Genomic DNA, 20,583 nt, shown 5'->3' on the forward strand with positions numbered 1-20,583 from the left:
GTCCTCAAATTTCTTTCCAATTAAAAAAAAAGACCTGATTATGCAATATAGTGTAGTTTTCTAAACATTTTATGTATCCCAACAGCTACATTTTCTTCTGTCATAGTTAAAGAACTATTTTAATTATTGTTGATTCATTTAAAAATTTAAATACTTTAACATTGATATTTGATTTTTAAGGTAGACATGATCATGTTGGTGTTTTATCCCAAACAATACCATTTTTCCCATTAATTAATTCTAGTTGAGCTCTCATATGTGGCACGGGGAGGGGATGAAGCAGGTAGTCAATAGAGGCTTCTAAACTAACAATTTGCAATTTAGGGACAGAGAGTTTGCAACCACAAACTGTTTGTAAAAAGAGGTATTTTGAATCTCAGAACATAATAGTCTGCTGGTTGCATGTTACAGTTTCTTTTAGAAAGTGGTCCCTTCGAATTCTATGAAGCCAAACAAAAGGAAAGAAAAATTACTTGAAAAGTGAATTGGGTGCTGAGTAAAACTTCTTCCCTTGTTCAGTGATGTATCTTAGAACCTGAAATAGTAATTTCTCTTATTTTGTCATGTGCCTTTTTTCAAACACTAAATGAAGTGTAATAGACTGTATAGAAATGCCAAGACAGGTAACAATTCACACGTTCTCTTTTGTATATAAAGTCAATATTATATATTATAAACCCTGTGGGATGCTGACACAGAAAAATCCATGTTCAAATCAGTTCTTGTACAGATAAATGACCTCTGATGTAAACCAGACAATGATTAGCCAACATCTTTTCTGATCTATTTCTCTAAAACAGAAACTACAGAAATAGATAAATTGTGACTATTCCAATTTTAAAAATTATAGTTACATATGAGATAAGCTTTGAGAAAAGATTTGAAAGACTTGTTTTTCTTTTGCAGTGAATGCTTTCTAACTTTTCTTATATAATAAGCCCACTTTAGACTTTTACGTATCAAGCATGATCTCCTTCAAGGCTTTCATGTTCTTGATGGCATTTAAATGTTGCTAATAGCAACAAATAGTTGAACTACTAAAAACAACAACACAAATATTGTCCATTTGTAAAGTCTTTTCATATCTGTGTAATCATCACAACAACTTGGGTGGGCAGAGCTGAGAGGAGATACGGGTAGCCTTGTCTTACAGATAAGAAAATTGTGTTTCCCAAAAGATAAATGATTGACATTGTCCCAGACTCCAACAGGGTGGTTGGAGGTCTCTGTGATTTTATTCATGGTCACAATAAGTCTTAAGGAGCCAGAGCATGGCACATCCAAGCTGGAAGGCATCATTGTTCAGGTTAAGGAGGGAGCTACTTATGAATAAGAAGGTATTGTTTCAGACAAGCACGGACAGCCCTTTCACCAGGATTTTCCTAAACCTCTCTCCAAGCTGGCTACCTCAGTGCTTCAGCTTACCACTTGGAGAATGATGCCCAACTCAAGCCAATTACATATTTTTCATTGTATTTTCTCCTGTCTCTCTAGATATTCTTTTTTTTTTTTTTTTCCACTTCAAAATGTGTAAGGAAATAGAGAGTAAGAGAAGAGAGTAATGGATGGGGAAAGGTTGTCCTTTTAAAAGAATGGTCAGTGAAAGCCTTTCTAATAAGGTGATTTTTGAGTACTTACAAACATATATCCAGTAATCCCAAAGAAAATCCTGACAAATTGAATTCAGCACCATCTGTTTTTAAAAAAATACTATAGCATACGATAAGGCTTATCCCTAGGAATGCTAGGCTAGCTTAACATTCAGAACATTTTTAAAATAATTTATGAAATTGAGATATTTAAGGACATGGATCACCTCTTTTAGTCAGCACTGTACTGGAAGTACTTAACAATGAAATAAGACAAGGAAAACAAATGGTTGTTGTAAAGAAATAAATTTGGTGTTATTTGTAGATTAAGTCTACATATAAAATTTAAAGTTATTAACAAATTTTAGAGCTACCATATGTACCTTACCAGATATTAAGACTTATATAACTGCAGAAATAAAAATAGCATGATGTTGGTACAGGGATAGCCAAATAGACCAATGTAACCAATGAATAGAACAGAAAACAGGAAAGCATACGTAAACTTATGTGGGAGTTCAATAAAATAAGAGAACTGTCATTACAAATGGTAGGAACGGTTGGGCTAGTTGACAACCCATATAGGTAAAAATAAAATTATATATATTTCTTCATATTATATATAAAATATATTTCATATTAAAGACCTCAATATGAACACTAAATATTTAAAACTTTGAGAAGAATTTTTAGGAAAATGTCATTATGACATCAGAGTAGGAAAGATTTAATAAGCAAAACTCAAGAAGCAAAAGTATAAAGGACAATAATGCTAAGTATTTCTAAAAGTTTTACATTTCTGAACCAATAAGGACACCATCAACAAACTAAAAATCAAGCGACAAGTTGGAAGCAGACTGTGGTGCAGAAGTAGTGAGATCCAGTGTCTATCTAGGATGGGATCAGGAATGTCACAAAAGAATAAACCCAACTTACCAATAAAAGGTGGAAAGATGCTCAACCTCACTAATAATTATAGAACTACAGATTACAATAACAATGAAATGCTATTTTACCTCCATGAGACTGGCAAAAATGAATGACAATGACAATATCCAAACAAAACTTTGAGGGGATAGGAAGAAAAGGGGGGCTCTCATATCCTGCTCTTGGAGAAAGTAATTTGTCAATACCTTAAAAAGCTGATGGTGTTAATGTCCTATGAACCTGAAATATCATGCATAAGTATAAACCCTAGAGGAGCTCTTGCATGTGGGCACAAGGAAACTTCTATGCTTGCTTTTAAGAGTAAAAAGAATGGAAACAACACAAATGTTAACCAAGGTAGGAATGTAAAAATTAACTATAGCATATGCATAAAAAGGACAAACTAGACTTACACGTATCAATTAGGCTGAATCTCAGAATTATAAGTGTAAAAGGAAAAGAGCAAAATTCACTGTCTTAACTATTCTATGCCACCATTTGTGTAACTCTTAAAAAGCACATAGAACAGTATGATAAATCATATATGATCTAGCATAAAAGTACAAAATATGTGAATGAAAAAATACACATCAACTTCAGAATATTAGTCACCTCAGGTGATAGAGAGATGGGAATAGGGTGAGAGAAATCTTCTACTTTAACTGTAATACTTCATTAAAAAAAAATTCAGGAGGGGGTAATCTGGGTTAGTTGTGAACAAGAAAAAAAAAGTTGTCAAAATAAAAGCAGAGATATTGCCCCCCTTCTCATCTCATTAATTTTAAGTCTTGGTTATACATGTGAGCTATTTTTTTAATCCTTTTTTTTACTCTAGATCACATTAATGTGTCACTAATTTCCACCTCTACCCAGAGAGAAATTCAAGTTCAACAAGGAAATAGCTTTTGCACCCTTCCCAGAAACTCCATTGCAATTGATAGGTGGCTTAAAGTGGCTTAAAAAACACAAATTCATTATCTTATCATTCTGGGGGTCAGAACTCTAAAAATGATCAGGCACGGCCTATTCCTTGCCTTTTCCAGTTTCTAGAGCTCTCCAGCATTATTTTAGCTCAGGGTCTCACTTGACTCAGACCCTCCTACCTCCCTCTAGCACGGACCCTTGTGATTTCAATGGACCCACTTGGATAATCCATGATCTTCTCCCCATCTCAAGGGGATGAGAATCCCTTGAGAAATCACATCTGCAAAGTCCCTTTTGCCATGTAAAGTAACATTTTCACAGGTATTAAGAATTAGGATGTGGACATCTTTTGGAGGGCCATTATTCTACCTACCACAATAGGCATTATTTCTCATTGTGTTTTCTCCTGCCTCTCTATATGTTCCCTTTTTTCAAAATGTGTTTATTTCTTCCTCTATCACTTGCTCTCTCTTAATCAGTTTGTCTGATATTTGTCTGTCGTATTAGCTATATCCTGACAGCTGTGGCCTGAGTGTGGGGTTTTATAGTATAAAAGGCTGGAAAGGCCTGGTCAGCCAGGCTGGAAGTTCTGTTCAAGTTAATTTCCCCCTACCTATCATTTCCTTCTACTTCATCAAACAAAACTACTTTCATTGTGGTCTGAGTGGTTCTAAAGTAACCCCTGGTAGGATGCCTCCTAACCCCGTGTTAAAGGGAAAGGGGTATCCTTCGCATCCCCACTCTGCGTCCCACTCCCAGAACTGCTCATTCTCTATGATGGAAGCCTCTGAGCTTCCTTTCTTTCCCGTCCTCAGTTCTTGGAAATACCTAAGGAGGCGAGCGCCTCACCTTACGACTCCCTCGAGGACCCAGGCCTGGAAGCGAACGCACGGATCTCTCCCCACAACCCGGCTCTGGGACCGGTCAGGCTGGTTCAGACATCTGGGGAATTAACATGTCCCGCCCATCCCTAGCCTCGAGCCGCGCAGGCTCCGCGCCTCCGCCCTTGTTCCCTCGCCGCTTCCAGCTCCTACGCGTGGAAGCCGCTACAAAGGGCTTGAATGAAACGTGTGTGGGTTTAGTGACCTCGTAAGCCACCAGGGGATCCCGTCTCCCCACAAACCAGCGCATCTCCCGCAGGAGGCTGAGGAGGGGGAGGAGGCGAGGAGCGGAGCGCGGGGTTTCGCGGGCCCGCGCTGCGGCTGGAGCGGCGGCGAGGGGCTTCCTGGCCATGCACCGCCTCGCCCGCGGCGGTTCCGGGCGCCACACTCTCCGCCCGGGCTGCGCCCGCTGTCGCCGCCACAAGCTCCTGCGGCCGCCGGCACTGTCCACCGAGGAGCAGAGCTAGCCCTCCCCATCACCGACTCCCTTCTCCGCGGAGACGCGCCGCCCGGCAGCCCGCGCCGCCCCCTGGTCAACTTTGAGCAAGAGGACAAACAACTTTGGCCGTGGCCGCGGGCTTCGCATCCCGCTTCTCCTGGTCCGCAAGAGCCTCGCGAGTCGCTGGGGTTAGGTGGGGCGAGAGTTTCCCCGGCGCGTCTGCGCGGCGTCTGGCCGTGGGCAACCTGTTTCCAGCAAGCGGGAGCGGGAGTGTGGCTGCTAGTCATCTGAAGGTGGGGAGCTCGTTTTTCTTTCCCTTGAAGCGCCCTCGTCTTGCTGCTGGATAAAGCTATATCGAAAGCGTGTAAATAGGCAGAGCAACTGTTAACAGGAAGGCAACCGCCCCAAAGGCAGGGAGGAGCGTGGGGCTTCGTCCGGGCTTCTCCCAGTCGCAACATTAATCAACAGTCAGGCGTTGGTTGCAAGTTTTCAAGGCCAGCCACCGGCAGCAGCGATTCCCTCTCTGAATCTTGGGGATACGCAGCGCTCGGGTTGGCTTGGGCTGAGAAATGCACAGGACACCAAACGAGGAAGGATTGTAGAGGGGAAGGGCTGTGACCCCCCAAGACCCATCCCCCCAACCTCCCCCTAATCTCCCGTCCCCCGCTGCAGGGGCGGGGGTTAGTATGTGACATGTGTCTAACTCTCAGCGGCAACTTTGGCAGCAGGTGTCGGTCCTAAGCAGGAGCCGCCGTTGCCGGGTGCGCCCTCGCCCAGCCATGCGGGCCGCGGGCGCGCCTCTCGCCCGCACCTCGCGGCTGCTGCTTCTGCTACTGCTGGAGGTTTCCGCTTCTCCTGTCCTCGGGTCCGCCCCTGCGCCCGGGAACGAAAATTGTCTGGGGGAAAGCTGTTCACCTACACTGATCCAGCGTCGCAGCAGGGACGCTTGGGGACCGCGAAATTCTGCAGGAGACCTTCTGCCAACCCGTGCGCCCAGGGAGGAGGAGCTGGAGGCAGCGGTGCGCTTGGCGCCTTCATGGGACCCACCCGCGTCCCGCGGCGGTGACCCAGGTGCGGGCGGAGGGGCGGAGGCGTCGGCAGCGGAGCCCTCGGGACCTCCAGCCAGACCACCTGGCGCCTGGAGGTGGAAAGGTGCCCGGGGTCAGAAGCCCCCGGGTACTCTGGGGAGAGGGAACCCCACGGCTCTCCAACTCTTCCTTCACACCTCAGAGGAGAAGGAGAAGGGTCCCAGAGGCGCTGGCATTTCTGGGCGCAGTCAGGAGCAGAGTGTGAGGAAGGAACCCGGAGCCAGCGACCTTTATTATTGGCCAAGGAGAGCCGGGAAACTCCAGGGTTCCCACCACGACCCCCAACCCAAGACGGTCAATGGACCGTCGGGGCACGAAGGGCGGACGATTGCACCCCCTGGCAGGGCGCTGGCTCTGAATGGGTCCTCCCTTGAAGGAGTTCACGAACGCGGGGGTCCTCGGCGGGGGAACAGCACGAACCCGCGCTTGCGACTGAAGAACCCTTTCTACCCACTGAGCCAGGAGTCATACGGAGCCTATGCGGTCATGTGTTTGTCGGTGGTGATCTTCGGGACCGGCATCATAGGCAACCTGGCGGTGATGTGCATCGTGTGTCACAACTACTACATGCGGAGCATCTCCAACTCCCTCTTGGCCAACCTGGCCTTCTGGGACTTTCTCATCATCTTCTTCTGCCTTCCGCTCGTCATCTTTCACGAGCTGACCAAGAAGTGGCTGCTGGAGGACTTCTCCTGCAAGGTCGTGCCCTATGTAGAGGTAATGCCGTCCAGGGGGTCTCAAGCTACGGGCTTTATTCATTTCCGGGATTGATAGCATCAGACCGGCTGCTCCACGCACCTACCTGGCTGCTGAAGCCCTTCACTTTTTCTCAGGGTCCCTCCCTCATTTCTCTTGCCAATCATTTATAGACATTGGTATTTACATACTGGGCACAGGGGCGGACCTGAGCAGCTTTGTCCACTCACTTTCAAACTCATCTGCTCCAGGATTGGGAAATAATTATGATCTCATAATGTATAGAATTGTTTAGATTTTAAATTTATCTCTCTGAATTATGGTTTTATACATATAGATTTCTGACTTGGAGACTATCAGAGATTCTAGAGTTAATAAGTAGCCAGTCCATGACTGTCATTATTAGAACCTAGCAAGAAAAAAAACCCCTGCATCACTTATCTACTAGGTTTCTAGTGCTCCAATATGATTTCTTCCCCAAGGATATTATCACATTTCTTCTTAAATATCAAAATTGCAGTAATAGTTTATTTAACAAAAGAAATCTGCTTTTCTTTGTTTGTCACTTGGCCTGGATATATTAGTAACCTCCCAAGTTAGTTTGTCTGGCTGTCTGCCATGCTATCCCACCTAAATTCGTATGTCATTTCTGTTTCTCTTTTTTTCCTTCTCAATTTTGTAACCATTTTATTTATTTTGTATGAATGAGCTTAAGCAAAAATAACACTTTGTACATCATGGCACAGAATTTATTTAACATTCTCAAAGTATATAGTATATATTTGTCGTTTGTTAGAGTATAAGGGATTGGCTATTTTTCCAAGACTAGACAGTTTCTTAAGAAGAAGGGGACACATAATAGGTTCCAAACTTTGGAAACGAAAATCTTTGAGTAAAATTTGACTGTTAACATCCTACAGCTAGTGTCCTTAACCGTTATTATGGTAGTTGGAATTTGCTCTTTAAATGGCATTTTTTTTAAACACCAGCTCTTGGAAGGAGCCCAAGTGCTTTGTTGCCAGTTGTCTTTTTAGCCAGCTGGCCCTTGATTTACTCCATTCACACTGCCCATTTCGTTTATGGAAGCAGAAGAAGGGAAACTGTAAATATTCCAGAGCCCCTGATCCTGTCTGGCACCAGGGCCAGTGACACTATGTTCAACATTGTTCCAGGGCCTAATGCTAGGGGACAAGTAAACAGAAAACCATACCTACTTAGAAGGGCCAAGGCAAGAGACTGTAAATAAGACCCTCTGTTATCCTGGCAGGAATCAGATGCAGGATCATTCCATGCTTGCTAAATCAGCTGTTGCTGCTTTACCAAGATCTAGGATTTCTCTTGTTGCCAAGCTCCAAGTAGCTCCGAAACATTGAAATACTTGGTAGACAGCTCATTTTTGAATTGCAGAGAAGGAAGTGAAATTTATGGAAGAGAATATGTGTCTACCAATTGCCTTTTCAAGGTCAATTTCAATTTAAGATTTCTCTGATTGTTTGAATAATGCAGAAGAAATTGATGTATGCAAAAAAGAGACAAAAGTAAACTATAAAGTGAATAAGAGAGTTACCTCCAATAAGAGGGAAGCATACTGGCTTGTTTTAAATGTACTGGACAGGATGAAATCATTATACCTTAGAGGGAAAAGCAATAAAAAGGACAGAAAAAACAAACTGGGGAAAGAAAAAAATTACCAAAGTTCTTGAAAAAAAAACTTTAAAAGAAAAGAATCCCATTCAAAGTCAGAAAAGAATATACAAACTTCGGCTAGTTTAATGAGACCTATGAGTTTTGAGTGATGGTATTTATCATGTATGTGTTTTAATTTTCTTTCTCTCTAATTCTGAGGATTTTAAAAAATGTATACTTTCATTTGTATTTCATTTTTAAATTTAATTCTCAGCTCCTTAAGAAAAACAATTATTATTTTTTACTCTCTATTTCCCCCCTTCTTCATAGCCCTTTTCTATTTTTTAATTATTGGTACTAGGCTCTTTTTTCCCCCTGGAAAAGCAAAGGCTTGGAGAAAAAGATTCACTCATTTGTTTTTTCTTGAAAAATTAAACTATAATGTACATTTTTACTGTTAGAATAATGAATAAAAACCTTAAGATTTAGTGTTTCTGTATTCATACCTAATCCTAGTCTTCTGAAATAATTCTATAATGTTTCATCATACTCTGAAAATGATGATCAGACAGTAGTATCAGCTCCATACTTCCTGATTATGAGGACAATCCAAATCTCAGAATAAAGCATTTCTACTTCCAGGAGGCACTGCTGTTTTCACAGAAGTAAGAGGGATCTAATGCCTATTCCATGTTGGGTTTCTGAAAAAAAAACAGATGCTAATATGGAGATCTGCTTCAGGAAGTTTATTGGGGTGTGAGCTCAGGTTCAACACCTGTTAGGGAATGAAGGAAGCAGGACTGGGCAGAGAGGGACGTTGAACTGTGATGCAGATGCCACAGAGACCTCAGCTGACACCACAGGGAGCTCAGGGCTGGGGTGGTCCTAGAGGGAGGTCCTGAATGGAGGCAAGACGGCCCAGCCTTTATAGCCCCTAACAGACCAGTCATTGGATGCAAGTTGCTCCCAGGAAGGGGGCATAACCTTGAGCTGGGTGGATCTCTTTGGTTAAGGGCAATTCCTAGAGAGGGATGCAGCTAAGAGCCATCAACCACCCATAGTCCCAGCAGCTGGGGGAGATCAGCATTTCATTCCTAAAGGACTTTTGGGAAGAAGCAATCTGGGTGGGGAACCATAGCAGCCACTACAGTGGCTTTTGAATTGCCACGTTAAATTAGAACCAGATGGCATTCTAACCCAACCCCCTCATTTTAAAGATGACACATGACACTCAGAAAAGAGAAATGACCATCCTACGTATACATATTTAGTCAATGGCAACCAGACCCTTGTTCTCAACACTTGATGTTGATATTTGTTTAGTAGGCAAACATCTATGAGGCAAAACAGTGTCCAGTGAGTGTTTTCTTTTTCTTTCTGCTCCTTGGCATCTTTTAGAAAGATTTTTGTATCCAACAGACAGGAAAAACAATAAGCCCCGTTAACATCATTTGTTATATGATGAAATTTGTAGCTCTTTATATTCTTAAATTTCATCGTTTCCCGTAGATTCCATAGTTGGTAGCTCATTAAATTTTAAAAAATTGCAATAATCTGAGACAATGGCATTTTTTCATGTGCCAGACATGATTATTTTAATAATCAAATAAAGATACATAGGTTATATTTTATGTTCTTAAAAATCACAAAGTGTTCTAGATTGGGGAGGACATTGCAAATCTTTTTGAAAACTTTCTCCCTGATTTACCCTCATTCCAAATCTTTTTCTTCTTGACCACAAGACTTCTGAAACTTACTTGACATTTTATCTCCTTTATTATCTAGATTTTGCCTTTTCTTTACTTTCTAGTCTCTTATATTTATTTTACTTGTTGGATATTCTTTTCTTCCCACCACACACCTTCTTATTGATTTATAATGTGTGATTTACCATTTTTCTAGTAGTCTTTTTTGCCTTTTTCAATGTTTTTATTTTTAAATTTTTCTTAGTTACTTAAAAATTTTAACCACGATTAATTTTTATTGATCTTTACAATTTTTCTCTCCCATCTTCTCCTTTGCCTTCTTTTCCTGCTCTACCACAGTTCGTTTTTTCTACAGCTTGAGTATTAGCATAATCTTAAGGAGGAAGTAGAATTGGGGGTAGAGTTGGGTTTGTGTAGAAAAATAGGTGTTTCTTCAGCAGAAATTATAGGTCTTTGCAATTCGCATTCAACTCTTCTTTTTATTTCAATTTGTTGACCAAAGCTTAAGGAGAACACCCAGCTTCCAGAGTCTCCCTCTAGAAAGAGAGGTTTATTATAATACTGCTATGAGTGGGAACACAGTAGGAACATTTGTAGTTGATAATTTCTCTCTTTCTGTCCCAGGATTATGATGTCTCTGTGGCCTAGTGATAAGTCCCATAAAGCAGACGGAATGGTAGGAAAGGGGGATAGGAGAGAAGGAAATCTGGGTGGATGGTGGCCATCCTAACAGCCACGTCATTTTAAACTGGTTTGTCAGAGAGTCACCAGAAAAAACTATACTCAAAGCAATAGTTGTATGTAGAGAGAGAGCGTGTAGATGTGGGTTGGATATGGAGGTCTGGGTGTAGATTGCAGTAGTAGAATGGCAGAGGAGTTCCCTACCACACCATTCTCTTAGGGATCTAAAAAATGGTTAAAGCCAAATAACTCAGGCATTGAATGTGGCTACTAGAACAGCTCTCTGCTAATTATTTGATGAAAGCCAACCAGAGTCAGTGTATCACGTGATCCAGATCCACTGCTAACTATTTATTTCCATTTGGATGTTAATTGGACGTTTTGAATAATATAGACAGCTCCTTAGTTTAAAGAACTCAAAGCTTCATGGTGAGTGGTAGGGAAGGAAGAAGGCTTCAAATAGTTCTAAGTTAACCCCAGATCTAACTGTATTTTTATTTTCCTGGGATACAAGATTCCTGCATGAGGGTGGGGAGTGGATAAAGGGAAAGCATCTCACCAGGGCCTCTGGACCAGGGATGATTTGTGAAAGGTCTAGAATCTTTCGTGATGAAAAAAGCCAGATTCTCCAATGGCTTTAGAAATACTGGATTTAAACTGAGTGAGCAAATGACTTTTTCATTGTCTTAGATTGTAGTTGGCACTGACAGATACGAAAAGAAGGGTACTGAAGCTGAAGATGATATTGCTATACAGTTTTGTGAGTCTACACAGATTTCCCTAAAACTCCTAGATTCAAGTACTAGCACATTGATCATGGCAGACAGTAAATTTGCTTGAGGGGTGGATTAGCCATTGGGTATTCTGATAGACTTTTAAGTGGAAACACAGTTTTGTGAGCCACTTGAAAGTTGCTAATAATACTATCAGGGAAAATAGACACACTGTGTGAGAATGGTGCTTAACAAATAGTGTATGACTTCCTATTAATCCCTTTATAATAATTTTCACATTCCCATGCAAGTGACAGTATTTGGCTGATAACTCCAGCAGAAAACAAAAAAAGTATAAAGTGTGCTCCTATGTATAACTCCATTCATGAACAGTGTACGGTGAAGTTTACTGAGTTTGGGTTCCACATAAGAAATAAAAGCTTTATGATATTCAAATGTGAAATTCAAATAATTTCCTTGACTATTGATTGTAATAAGAATGTCATCCTTTTTTAAAGCTTGCCAATGAAGTATAAACAGGAACATGGATTTTTCTTTACTTGCCTTCTAGAGATATTAGTTGGCATTCAGCTTTTAAGGATTATACACAAAACAGCAGCACCCAATAACTGATTAAAGAACAGCTTGTATAATTCATTATTTTCTATAGTTCTTTTCCATAGATGTCATCATTCATTCCTTTATATACTATCCATTCATTCATTAAACATTTATTGGGCTTTTCTGCTATGCTAGATACTATGTTAGGAGGGAACAGGAGTGGAAGAAGAAGGGAAAGAGAGGAAAAAGTTTCCAAAGATGAGTAACATAGATATGATACTGCTATTATAGACAGGTGAAATCATGTGCTACAGTGTGATGAATACTATAAAAGAGGCTTAAACAAGGTGTTATGGAAGTTCAGGCATGGCTCTGGAATGGGTCAGCTCACATTTGTACTTAGTTATGACCAAAGATGGAGAAATTCAAGTGAAAACTGTGTTCCCTCTCATTCTTTTTCAAGCATGGTCTTACGCTTAGTTTTCATAAATGCATACAGCCTAGAGCCATGGTGAAAAGTTACAACTATGAAAGTCTTTTAATTCTTGTTTTCTCAATTCTTCCTGGGATAGGAGGTCTACAAGACAATTGGGCAGATGGGACAGTCCTAGAAATTTCATTTAGAATACAGAATTATTCTAAATATTATTAAATATTAAATTATTATTTAGAACACACTGCCTGAGATAACCATTTCTGCTTTAGAATTAGTCATCCTTATTAGCCATAAGGACATTAAGTAAATCAAATTTTTTAAAGTTTATTTAAATGAATTGTTTAATTAGCAATGTAATAACAGTACATTAAATTGAGTCCTTTTCTTCTGAAAATCTCTAAAAGTACCTATCGTTTGATTTGACCTTAGAGAACATAGGAAGAAAGGCTGACGAGGGAGATACTTTAGACCCTATTATAGAGTCGGGGAAAGGGAAGCATAAAGAATGGACCTTCCTGAGAACTGGATTAATTTCTCAAGCCCACAGTCAAAGTGAGGACGTATCCTCAGTTCCTGAGGGCTGCCAGCGTATCTGGTTATATCAACAAAATATCTCTCAAGAGTGAAAAAGAAGCAAATATTTCCACAGAAGCAAAATAGATCTGAGCTTATGAGTGTACCCAAGGCTGAGGAAGTAAGGGTCTACCTTGCCCTTCACGCTTGTACTGCATGGGCCTTGAGAGAGTGATCCCACCTTTAATAGCTCTTCCTACATGCTGCAACTAGGTTTAACAGTGTCCCAATGGAAGCACAGGGATCTGAGTCTGGGATGTGGACCGTGTGGGGAGAGGGTGGGCAGACAGCTATGCAGGGAGGTTTGTCTCTGGCACTGCATTTCTGTGTCCATCCTCCAGGGATCCTCTGTCTTTTTTTTTTTTTCTTAACCACAAATTGACCTGCCAAGGTCCCATAATTAACTCAACCTTGTTGCCAAGACTAACTCTTAAGTATCCTTATGAGAATGGTATTCTTTGCACCAGAAGAGATGATCTCACCTATAATTTCAAGGTTGAGTGGAGAATGGAATTGCTACAACCTCAAATATGGGCCCTTTCCATTTGCAAAGTAGGTACAGATACTTTCCACAAAACCTCCAGAAGAACCGGATATCATCACAATTCCAGACTTATTCTTGAGACAGAACACTTTCAGTTTGTGAATTTATGATGGTTTTCAATGTGCCCTGTCAGCACACTTGAAAGGTTGATAGCGTGAATGATGCCAAGGTCACTGACTTGATCCTAGCCTAGAATGAGTCGTTTCAATTAGGTCTGTGACTGTACGCAGGGCTGCCATTTTTTTACTCCCTTCTCGTCACTCCCTGCCTTCAGGGAACTTTCCTCCTACCTTTACTGTCTTCTCCTTGGTTCGGATTTCTCTTATAGAGGAAAAGCATCTGTTAACTAATTCACAGTAAGATGTGAAATTTAGAGATACTTGCCTTTGAAAGAGGAATGAATAAAAAAAGGGTACTTCCTTAACCTACTACCGACAATGGCATTTTGGTTAAGAACAGAGAAATTTTGTCTTAAAATGTGGTTTCTCATAATTACCCAAGCACAAATGGATGAGGCCAACTCTGATTTTGTCTTTAGTTTAGGTTCACCATCATGCAAATCAATTTCATTAGTCACAAGAAAAAAATAGGTGAAAATTTGTTACTGCTCTTTGGAAACTTGTCAGAACCCTTAGGTGCAAAACAGAAATTCCAGTTCATTTTAAGATTGATTAGAAACATCATAATAATATCAAGGGTTGAAATGTGGACTTTGAGCTTGTGGGAAATATTACATTTTGAAATGAATTTCTAATTATTGAGAATAAATATGGAATATATAAATGCTTTAAGACCTGTTGATTCCAATAGATGGCTTCCATTTTAGGACAAATGATGTTAATCTTGCTTCATTTGCATTTTTGCACTAATGAGCATTGGCATATTTATAATTAAATTATAACATTTTAGATAAGTTGTAGTAAAATGATTATTTTTTTTTAACTGAAAAGGAATGTACTTCTACAGAAGTCAGAAGTTGTCATTGGTAGGAATGTCAAGGTGGGACTATAAAGGTAAAGAAAGATTTATAGGGTCAAGACAAATTTTAGGATGATATACTGGCTTTTAAATAGTCTCCATTGTTTTTTAAATAAGTAAGAGCATGTTATCAAGTTTAAAAAAAAAGGGAGGAAAGTTGAAAATGAGGCAATAATGACAGTTGATATCTTCATTGGAAATCACATATAGATGAAATAGCCTGGATATAATAGAAATAGATAGATATTTATGATATGTGACTGTATCAGATTAAATCTCGGTGATACTGATAAAGGTAAGAAACCTTCTTTTCAACGGTGGAAGAGTGGCCATGAAGGGCTCTGTTTCATTTCAGAGATGTGTATGTCCTTGTGAGGGTTGAGACAAATCTCTCCTACTCTATATTTTGGTTTGGAAACACTAATGCAAGTGTGATGATTTGCATGCACTCTGAAATGAAGACCTTTTGATAAAGGCCATCTCATTCGCAGCAGTCTGATAAACAGGGGCTCTGAGAAACATGCTGTCTCCACTGTTGCTCAAAGAAGTGTCTCTGGTGGGGAAGTTGCCCTGAAGTGTTGCAAGGATAAGGATATGGAAAATGCAAGAGGAAGCCAGGGCACACAAGCTCAAGCCATTTAGAGTTTCAAAGGAAACTCTACCCTGTGCTCCTCGTGCTTTTTTCCTGACCGATTGTTAGGTCTCTAACCATGGACTTATAATAGGTTATCATTCATGGCTCAAATGAATGGGTTTTGTTAACAATAACGCCCTTGTTTCGAGAGTTACTTGTATACAAAGGACAGCACATAAATAGATGCACTTAAACGTCTTTTTGAGGTAAAATATAAGTTAGGCTAGAGTAAGTTGTCATGACTTTGGTTAGAAATTTTCCTGTTTTATAAAAATCAGTGTATTCCAGCCACTTCACTGCACTTAAGCATGTAGATTTGATTTCATATGAAAGAATTTTTGCTTGGAAGTACATCGGTCTTTTCTTTCCCCATCAGTGTTATCACTGATGTAGATCAGAGGGTTTAGCAAAAGACACTGTTTATTTGGTATGAGTTGTACCTTCATAGCTTAACCTCATTCATAAAGGTTTCCTATTTGTCTGTCTGCAGTAAGCTTCTGAGAAATGGAGCAATAGCTAAAACAGGAGTTCCATAGATGACTGTTTTTCTTTCTTTTTTTTTCGGCCACGCCATGCGGCATGTGGGATCTTAGTTTCCTGACTAGGGATCGAACCCATGCCCCCTGCATTGGGAGCGTGGAGTCTTAACCACTGGACTGCCAGGGAAGTCCCGACTGTTTTTCATAAAGTATCCACGTGCTCTTTCTTCACCTCATTTTGAATGAACTTAATATAGTACTAGGTAAAGATGGTGGCCAGGATTTCCTCAAGGCTGGATGTTTGTATTGAGTTAGCACCTTGAGCAGTGAGGAGAACATTTTGACACTGGAGCTGCCTCTTTCCCACGTGAGTGTCTCCACTTGCCCTGTGCCTGTCCAGTGCCTTGAAGCAACGCTGCAGGTGACCACAGGTGACCACAGCTGCCCACAGCCTTACCACTCTGGATGTTGACTGGACAGGGGCTGAAGTAGCTTTACTGTTGTTATTCCAGGCCACAAAGAAGAGCAGAATATTGCTGTTGGAAGAAAAGATTTTAGATTTTGTTTAGATTTTGTTTTAGATTTTGTTTATTTTGTTTATTTCGATTCTCTAGTGTCTGTATTTTGATGCCAATCCCCTCAAAATTCTCAGTACCTTATTTTCCTCACTAGTTAAAGATTTCTGCTTCCAGCTTTCCTCTGATCTTGATTCTCACAATTAATAGTCTTGTCTATTCAAAGTGTTTACAGTTCTGCTTTTGTTGATGTTCATTATTCCTTCCATTGCAGTTTAATTAATAACAGATTGCATCTCACTCATTCCAGCTCTCAGAATATTGCTTCAAAGAACTACCCATCTAAGCTAATGCTTAACTGCTTTACTCCCAAGAGCGTATTTCCTAGTGATATTGAATTTTAGCAATCAGATATGGTCATTAAATGCAGAAGATCCAGCCTTCATGATACAGTTTTATAACTGTATATAATCGCACCATGCATCTTGGTAGAATTTCTAATGAGCTGTATGTAAACAAGTACATTTAAAAATTGTGATAGAAATCTTTTCATGTTACCCCAGCATTTAGCATTCTAATTACATGGATAGATTCCCTATCTGAGTAGGCAGAAATTAGCCCACCACCCATTGTCCAGATGATTTTTATCAATTAGTTTCTGAGGCATGCAGTTAAGCCTTTACAAAGGTTTACAGTCTCCTGTAAATAATTTGGGAAAGTACTGAGCTGGGACCTTGTACCCTTTTTGCTCTTTCACATCATAAAATCAAGTGTATAAGTGAATTTACAGAAAAATATCTGGAGTAATAACACTGCAGGCAGCGGCAGCAAGAGGGAGTAGCTATGTGGGACTGGCATTTGGGCTGTAGTTGCTGTTGGCAACTGCGCAGTAAGTGCTATCTGCATTTGGGGCGGTGTTTGCCTCAGCGGTTCCTTTAACAACTCTCTGTAGCTCTTGTGACCTTCCTGGACAGTTCACCCCGTTTCAGCTGGATCCTAATTGCAGAGGATCCTATCAGAGAGAAGTACAATTTGAAAATAGGAAGCTGGACACAGGAGCTTCCTGAAATTTGTGTATGACAACTGGGAAGGTTCCCTCAATCCATGATTCGTCTAATATGTTTGAGGTCCTCAGTACTGAAGCCCTTGGGAGTATGGCTGAAGAACTGAGCGTCTTCAAATAAGATACAGTATAGAAGGCTTCCTGAGCGAAAAATTGAGGCACATCTTACTCTTGCTTAAAATTTGTCCTGTTTTTTTTTTTTAAATCTTGTGAGATGAATTATACAGAAGCTAGAACCCCCCCCCACCCCCTTTTTTTTTTTTTGCTTTTTGAAGCAGTGAACATCTTTTAATTAAGAGTGGATGTGCAGCACCGTTTATGATATCTAAGGAGTGGTAATCTAACACACCTGTCTTGGTACCTGTCCACCCACATTCATTTGTTCTTTGCTATTACCTCTCATGAAATGCTTTGTAACAGACTTGGAGATAGGTATGCAAATGCTAGCTCCTGTGATAATTGGTCCAGATTTTAAATCTCTAGATTTAAAATTAAAGAGGTTAGTTGGGGAGAAGACGCTATCTCCTGTGTGTTGTGCGTTCTTTGTAAGGAATGATAGAAAATTACCAAGCACATAGATGTTCTGAGCCTCTAAGAGATTGCTTCTCTTCAGAGTCTCGTATTTTCAAATCACCAAGCTGTCCTTTTATCAGAAATGTTATTCATAATTTAAAAAGAATGCACAGCATAAACTTTTGTAGCTTTGTATTTGTGGACTGACTCAGGATACAGAGTGACAAGGAAACATGCACAAGATTTGCCTCAGTGAAGACAGTGCAGAAAGCCTTGCTGAGGATTTGTGTACATTTGATGGCACGAGAATTTTTTTGTTTTTGTTTTACAGTCTTATAGAGAGATGAATCAAAACATCTGAAAAGCTAATATGTAAATTAAAACTTTCAAAAATCTGTAAAATAAAATACAGCAATTTCCCAATAATACTGTTCGATGCAGACCTTTAGAAAATGGCACATCCTTGTCAGATCTGCATTCAAACTATGACATTAAAAAAATTACTGACATTAAAACAAAATCTGATTTTAAGACAGTTGCACAGTGTGGACTTCAATTTTAGAATTATTTTGAGTCTCTAGCAGAGATGCAAAATATATTTCCATCAAGTCAAACAACTCACTAAGTTGAAAGTTAATTTTAAAAAGGTGAATGTAGAGATGACTCTTTTTTCATGGCAGGCATATTAGATTGATGTTTCTTACACCCGTGTTTATGGGAAACTTCATGAATTTTGTAGTACAAGAACTGTGGTTATAAGTTCAACCGTGTCCTCTTGATTTGCCCTGATCTAGACTTTGTTGGTCATATTTTGCTTCATTTTTGCTTTTCAAACAGTTAACCCCTCATTATATCTCATTTTCAGACTGTCTCCACCAAGTTATGAGAATAGTCAGGACGTGGATACAGTGTCCTTATTTCCCACATGAGAACTAGTAGACACTGACTAATGTGTAGTGTGTAAGAAGAGAGATTATTTGACATTGGAACTCTCATAGAATCCACAAGGCAAGTTGTCATCGTTCTGGGGAGAGTGACAGCTTGAATGTAGTAAATAAACAACTAATGTTTTGAGTACTAAAATTGTTAGGACAAATGGTTTTCCTTTTGTCAACATGATCCCTTCGAGTTCTAAATATGTAGACATTAATGTATATTATATATATGTATGTATGTATATATTTCCTTGCCCCTTTGCCAAGGCATGACTTATGCTTGTGCTTCTTAAACATTCCCACTTAGCGGGCAGGGGAGAATGAATGCAGGTATTTGGGGTATACCCCAAAGCATCCATCCACCTAGGGAACTTTCTTTTAGTCTCCTGGTTTATCTTAACCCTCATGAACATTTTACATCCTATCCATTGTCCTTGTTTAAATATATAAATAAAGACTCTATTTATTAAACATGAAGTTATTTTAATTTCCCCCCAAACAGTGGGGTAAATCTGATGCTCCCAGATGATTACTGTGTTTATCTTGTGACTTGACAACCACCTCGCCCCTCTAAGTTGACTATGACCTAGCTGATCTTCATGGCTCCTTCCAGCTTTAATATTTTTTGGCTCCATGACCCTGAACCACTATATTTCTTCTTCTTTTTTTTCTTCTAGTTTTATTTGTTGTCCTTACAATGATTCAGCTGAAGTCACCAACCCGGTTACTCATGCCTCATTCCAGGAAATCGTTTCCTTTTTTTCTTTTTTTTTTTTCCGTACTTTTTGCCCATCTGTATTTATTGCCTAACGTTTTGATCTTTCAGAGATGACCCAGGAAAAATATATTCTGTGTTCCTCCCGCAGGCTGCTTCTCTCGGAGTTACTACGTTCACCTTATGTGCTCTGTGTATAGACCGCTTCCGTGCGGCCACCAACGTCCAGATGTACTACGAAATGATAGAAAACTGTTCCTCCACAACCGCCAAACTTGCCGTTATATGGGTGGGTGCTCTCCTGTTGGCACTGCCGGAAGTGGCGCTCCGCCAGCTGAGCAAGGAGGACCCGGGCTTCAGCGGGCGCGCCCCCGCGGAACGCTGCGTCATCAAGATCTCCCCGGATCTCCCCGACACCATCTATGTTCTAGCGCTCACCTACGACAGCGCCAGACTCTGGTGGTACTTCGGCTGTTACTTCTGTTTGCCCACACTTTTCACCATCACCTGCTCTTTAGTGACTGCAAGGAAAATCCGCAAAGCCGAGAAAGCCTGTACCCGGGGGAATAAGCGGCAGATTCAGCTAGAAAGCCAGATGAACTGTACAGTCGTGGCTTTGACCATTTTATATGGATTTTGCATTATTCCTGAAAATATCTGCAACATTGTTACTGCTTACATGGCTACAGGGGTTTCCCAGCAGACAATGGACCTTCTTAACATCATCAGCCAGTTCCTTTTGTTCTTTAAGTCCTGTGTGACCCCTGTCCTACTTTTCTGTCTCTGCAAACCCTTCAGCCGGGCCTTTATGGAGTGCTGCTGCTGCTGTTGTGATGACTGCATCCAGAAGTCTTCCACGGTGACCAGTGACGACAATGACAACGAATACACCACAGAACTGGAGCTGTCACCTTTCAGTACCATACGCCGGGATATGTCCACGTTCGCGTCCGTTGGAACTCATTGCTGAAGCACAGCCTTTGGTTTGCTTAGGTTTCTTTATTTGTTTCATTTTCATATCCTGTGAAAGTTTTTACTTCGTATTTTTCCTTAGTGGGAAAACATGCAAAAAAGGAGAGAAATATTAACTACTGTAGAACTGATTTTGCAAATTAATATCTGTGCTTCGAAAAAAAAAAAAGTTTATATTTAGTTATTTAAGAAGTATGAGGAGGCCAATAGTTTTAGATCATTTTATCTGGTATGGTGCTAATATTTTATTTGAAAAAAGTGACTGCACCTTAATTAATTGCTAACTTTCTTTTGTTCTTTTAAAAATATAATCACTGTATATTGATTATAGCCATGTGATTTTGTAGGCTATTTTATGTTTGAGTTGTGATCGAAAGTATATTGTATATGGTATC

General features: G+C 40.3%; 1 protein-coding gene across 1 annotated transcript; it reads left to right on the forward strand.

Moving 5' to 3' along the window:
- Window positions 1-5,490: 5,490 nt before the first annotated feature.
- Window positions 5,491-20,374, forward strand: GPR37 (G protein-coupled receptor 37). The gene is made up of 2 exons (XM_059932661.1): window positions 5,491-6,565; window positions 19,368-20,374. Exons 1-2 carry the CDS (start codon window positions 5,540-5,542, stop codon window positions 20,184-20,186), a joined length of 1,845 nt encoding a protein of 614 aa, XP_059788644.1. The 5' UTR covers window positions 5,491-5,539; the 3' UTR covers window positions 20,187-20,374.
- The last annotated feature ends 209 nt before the right edge of the window (window positions 20,375-20,583 follow it).

The sequence above is a fragment of the Balaenoptera ricei genome, chromosome 9 (assembly GCF_028023285.1).
Source record: "Balaenoptera ricei isolate mBalRic1 chromosome 9, mBalRic1.hap2, whole genome shotgun sequence".
NCBI lineage: Eukaryota > Metazoa > Chordata > Mammalia > Artiodactyla > Balaenopteridae > Balaenoptera > Balaenoptera ricei.

Excerpts from the sequence above, each read along its gene's own strand:
- GPR37 (XM_059932661.1), top strand. The coding sequence starts at position 5,540 with ATGCGGGCCGCGGGCGCGCCTCTCGCCCGCACCTCGCGGCTGCTGCTT. Across the intron at positions 6,566-19,367 it reads AGGTCGTGCCCTATGTAGAG|GCTGCTTCTCTCGGAGTTAC; the intron begins GTAATGCCGTCC and ends TTCCTCCCGCAG.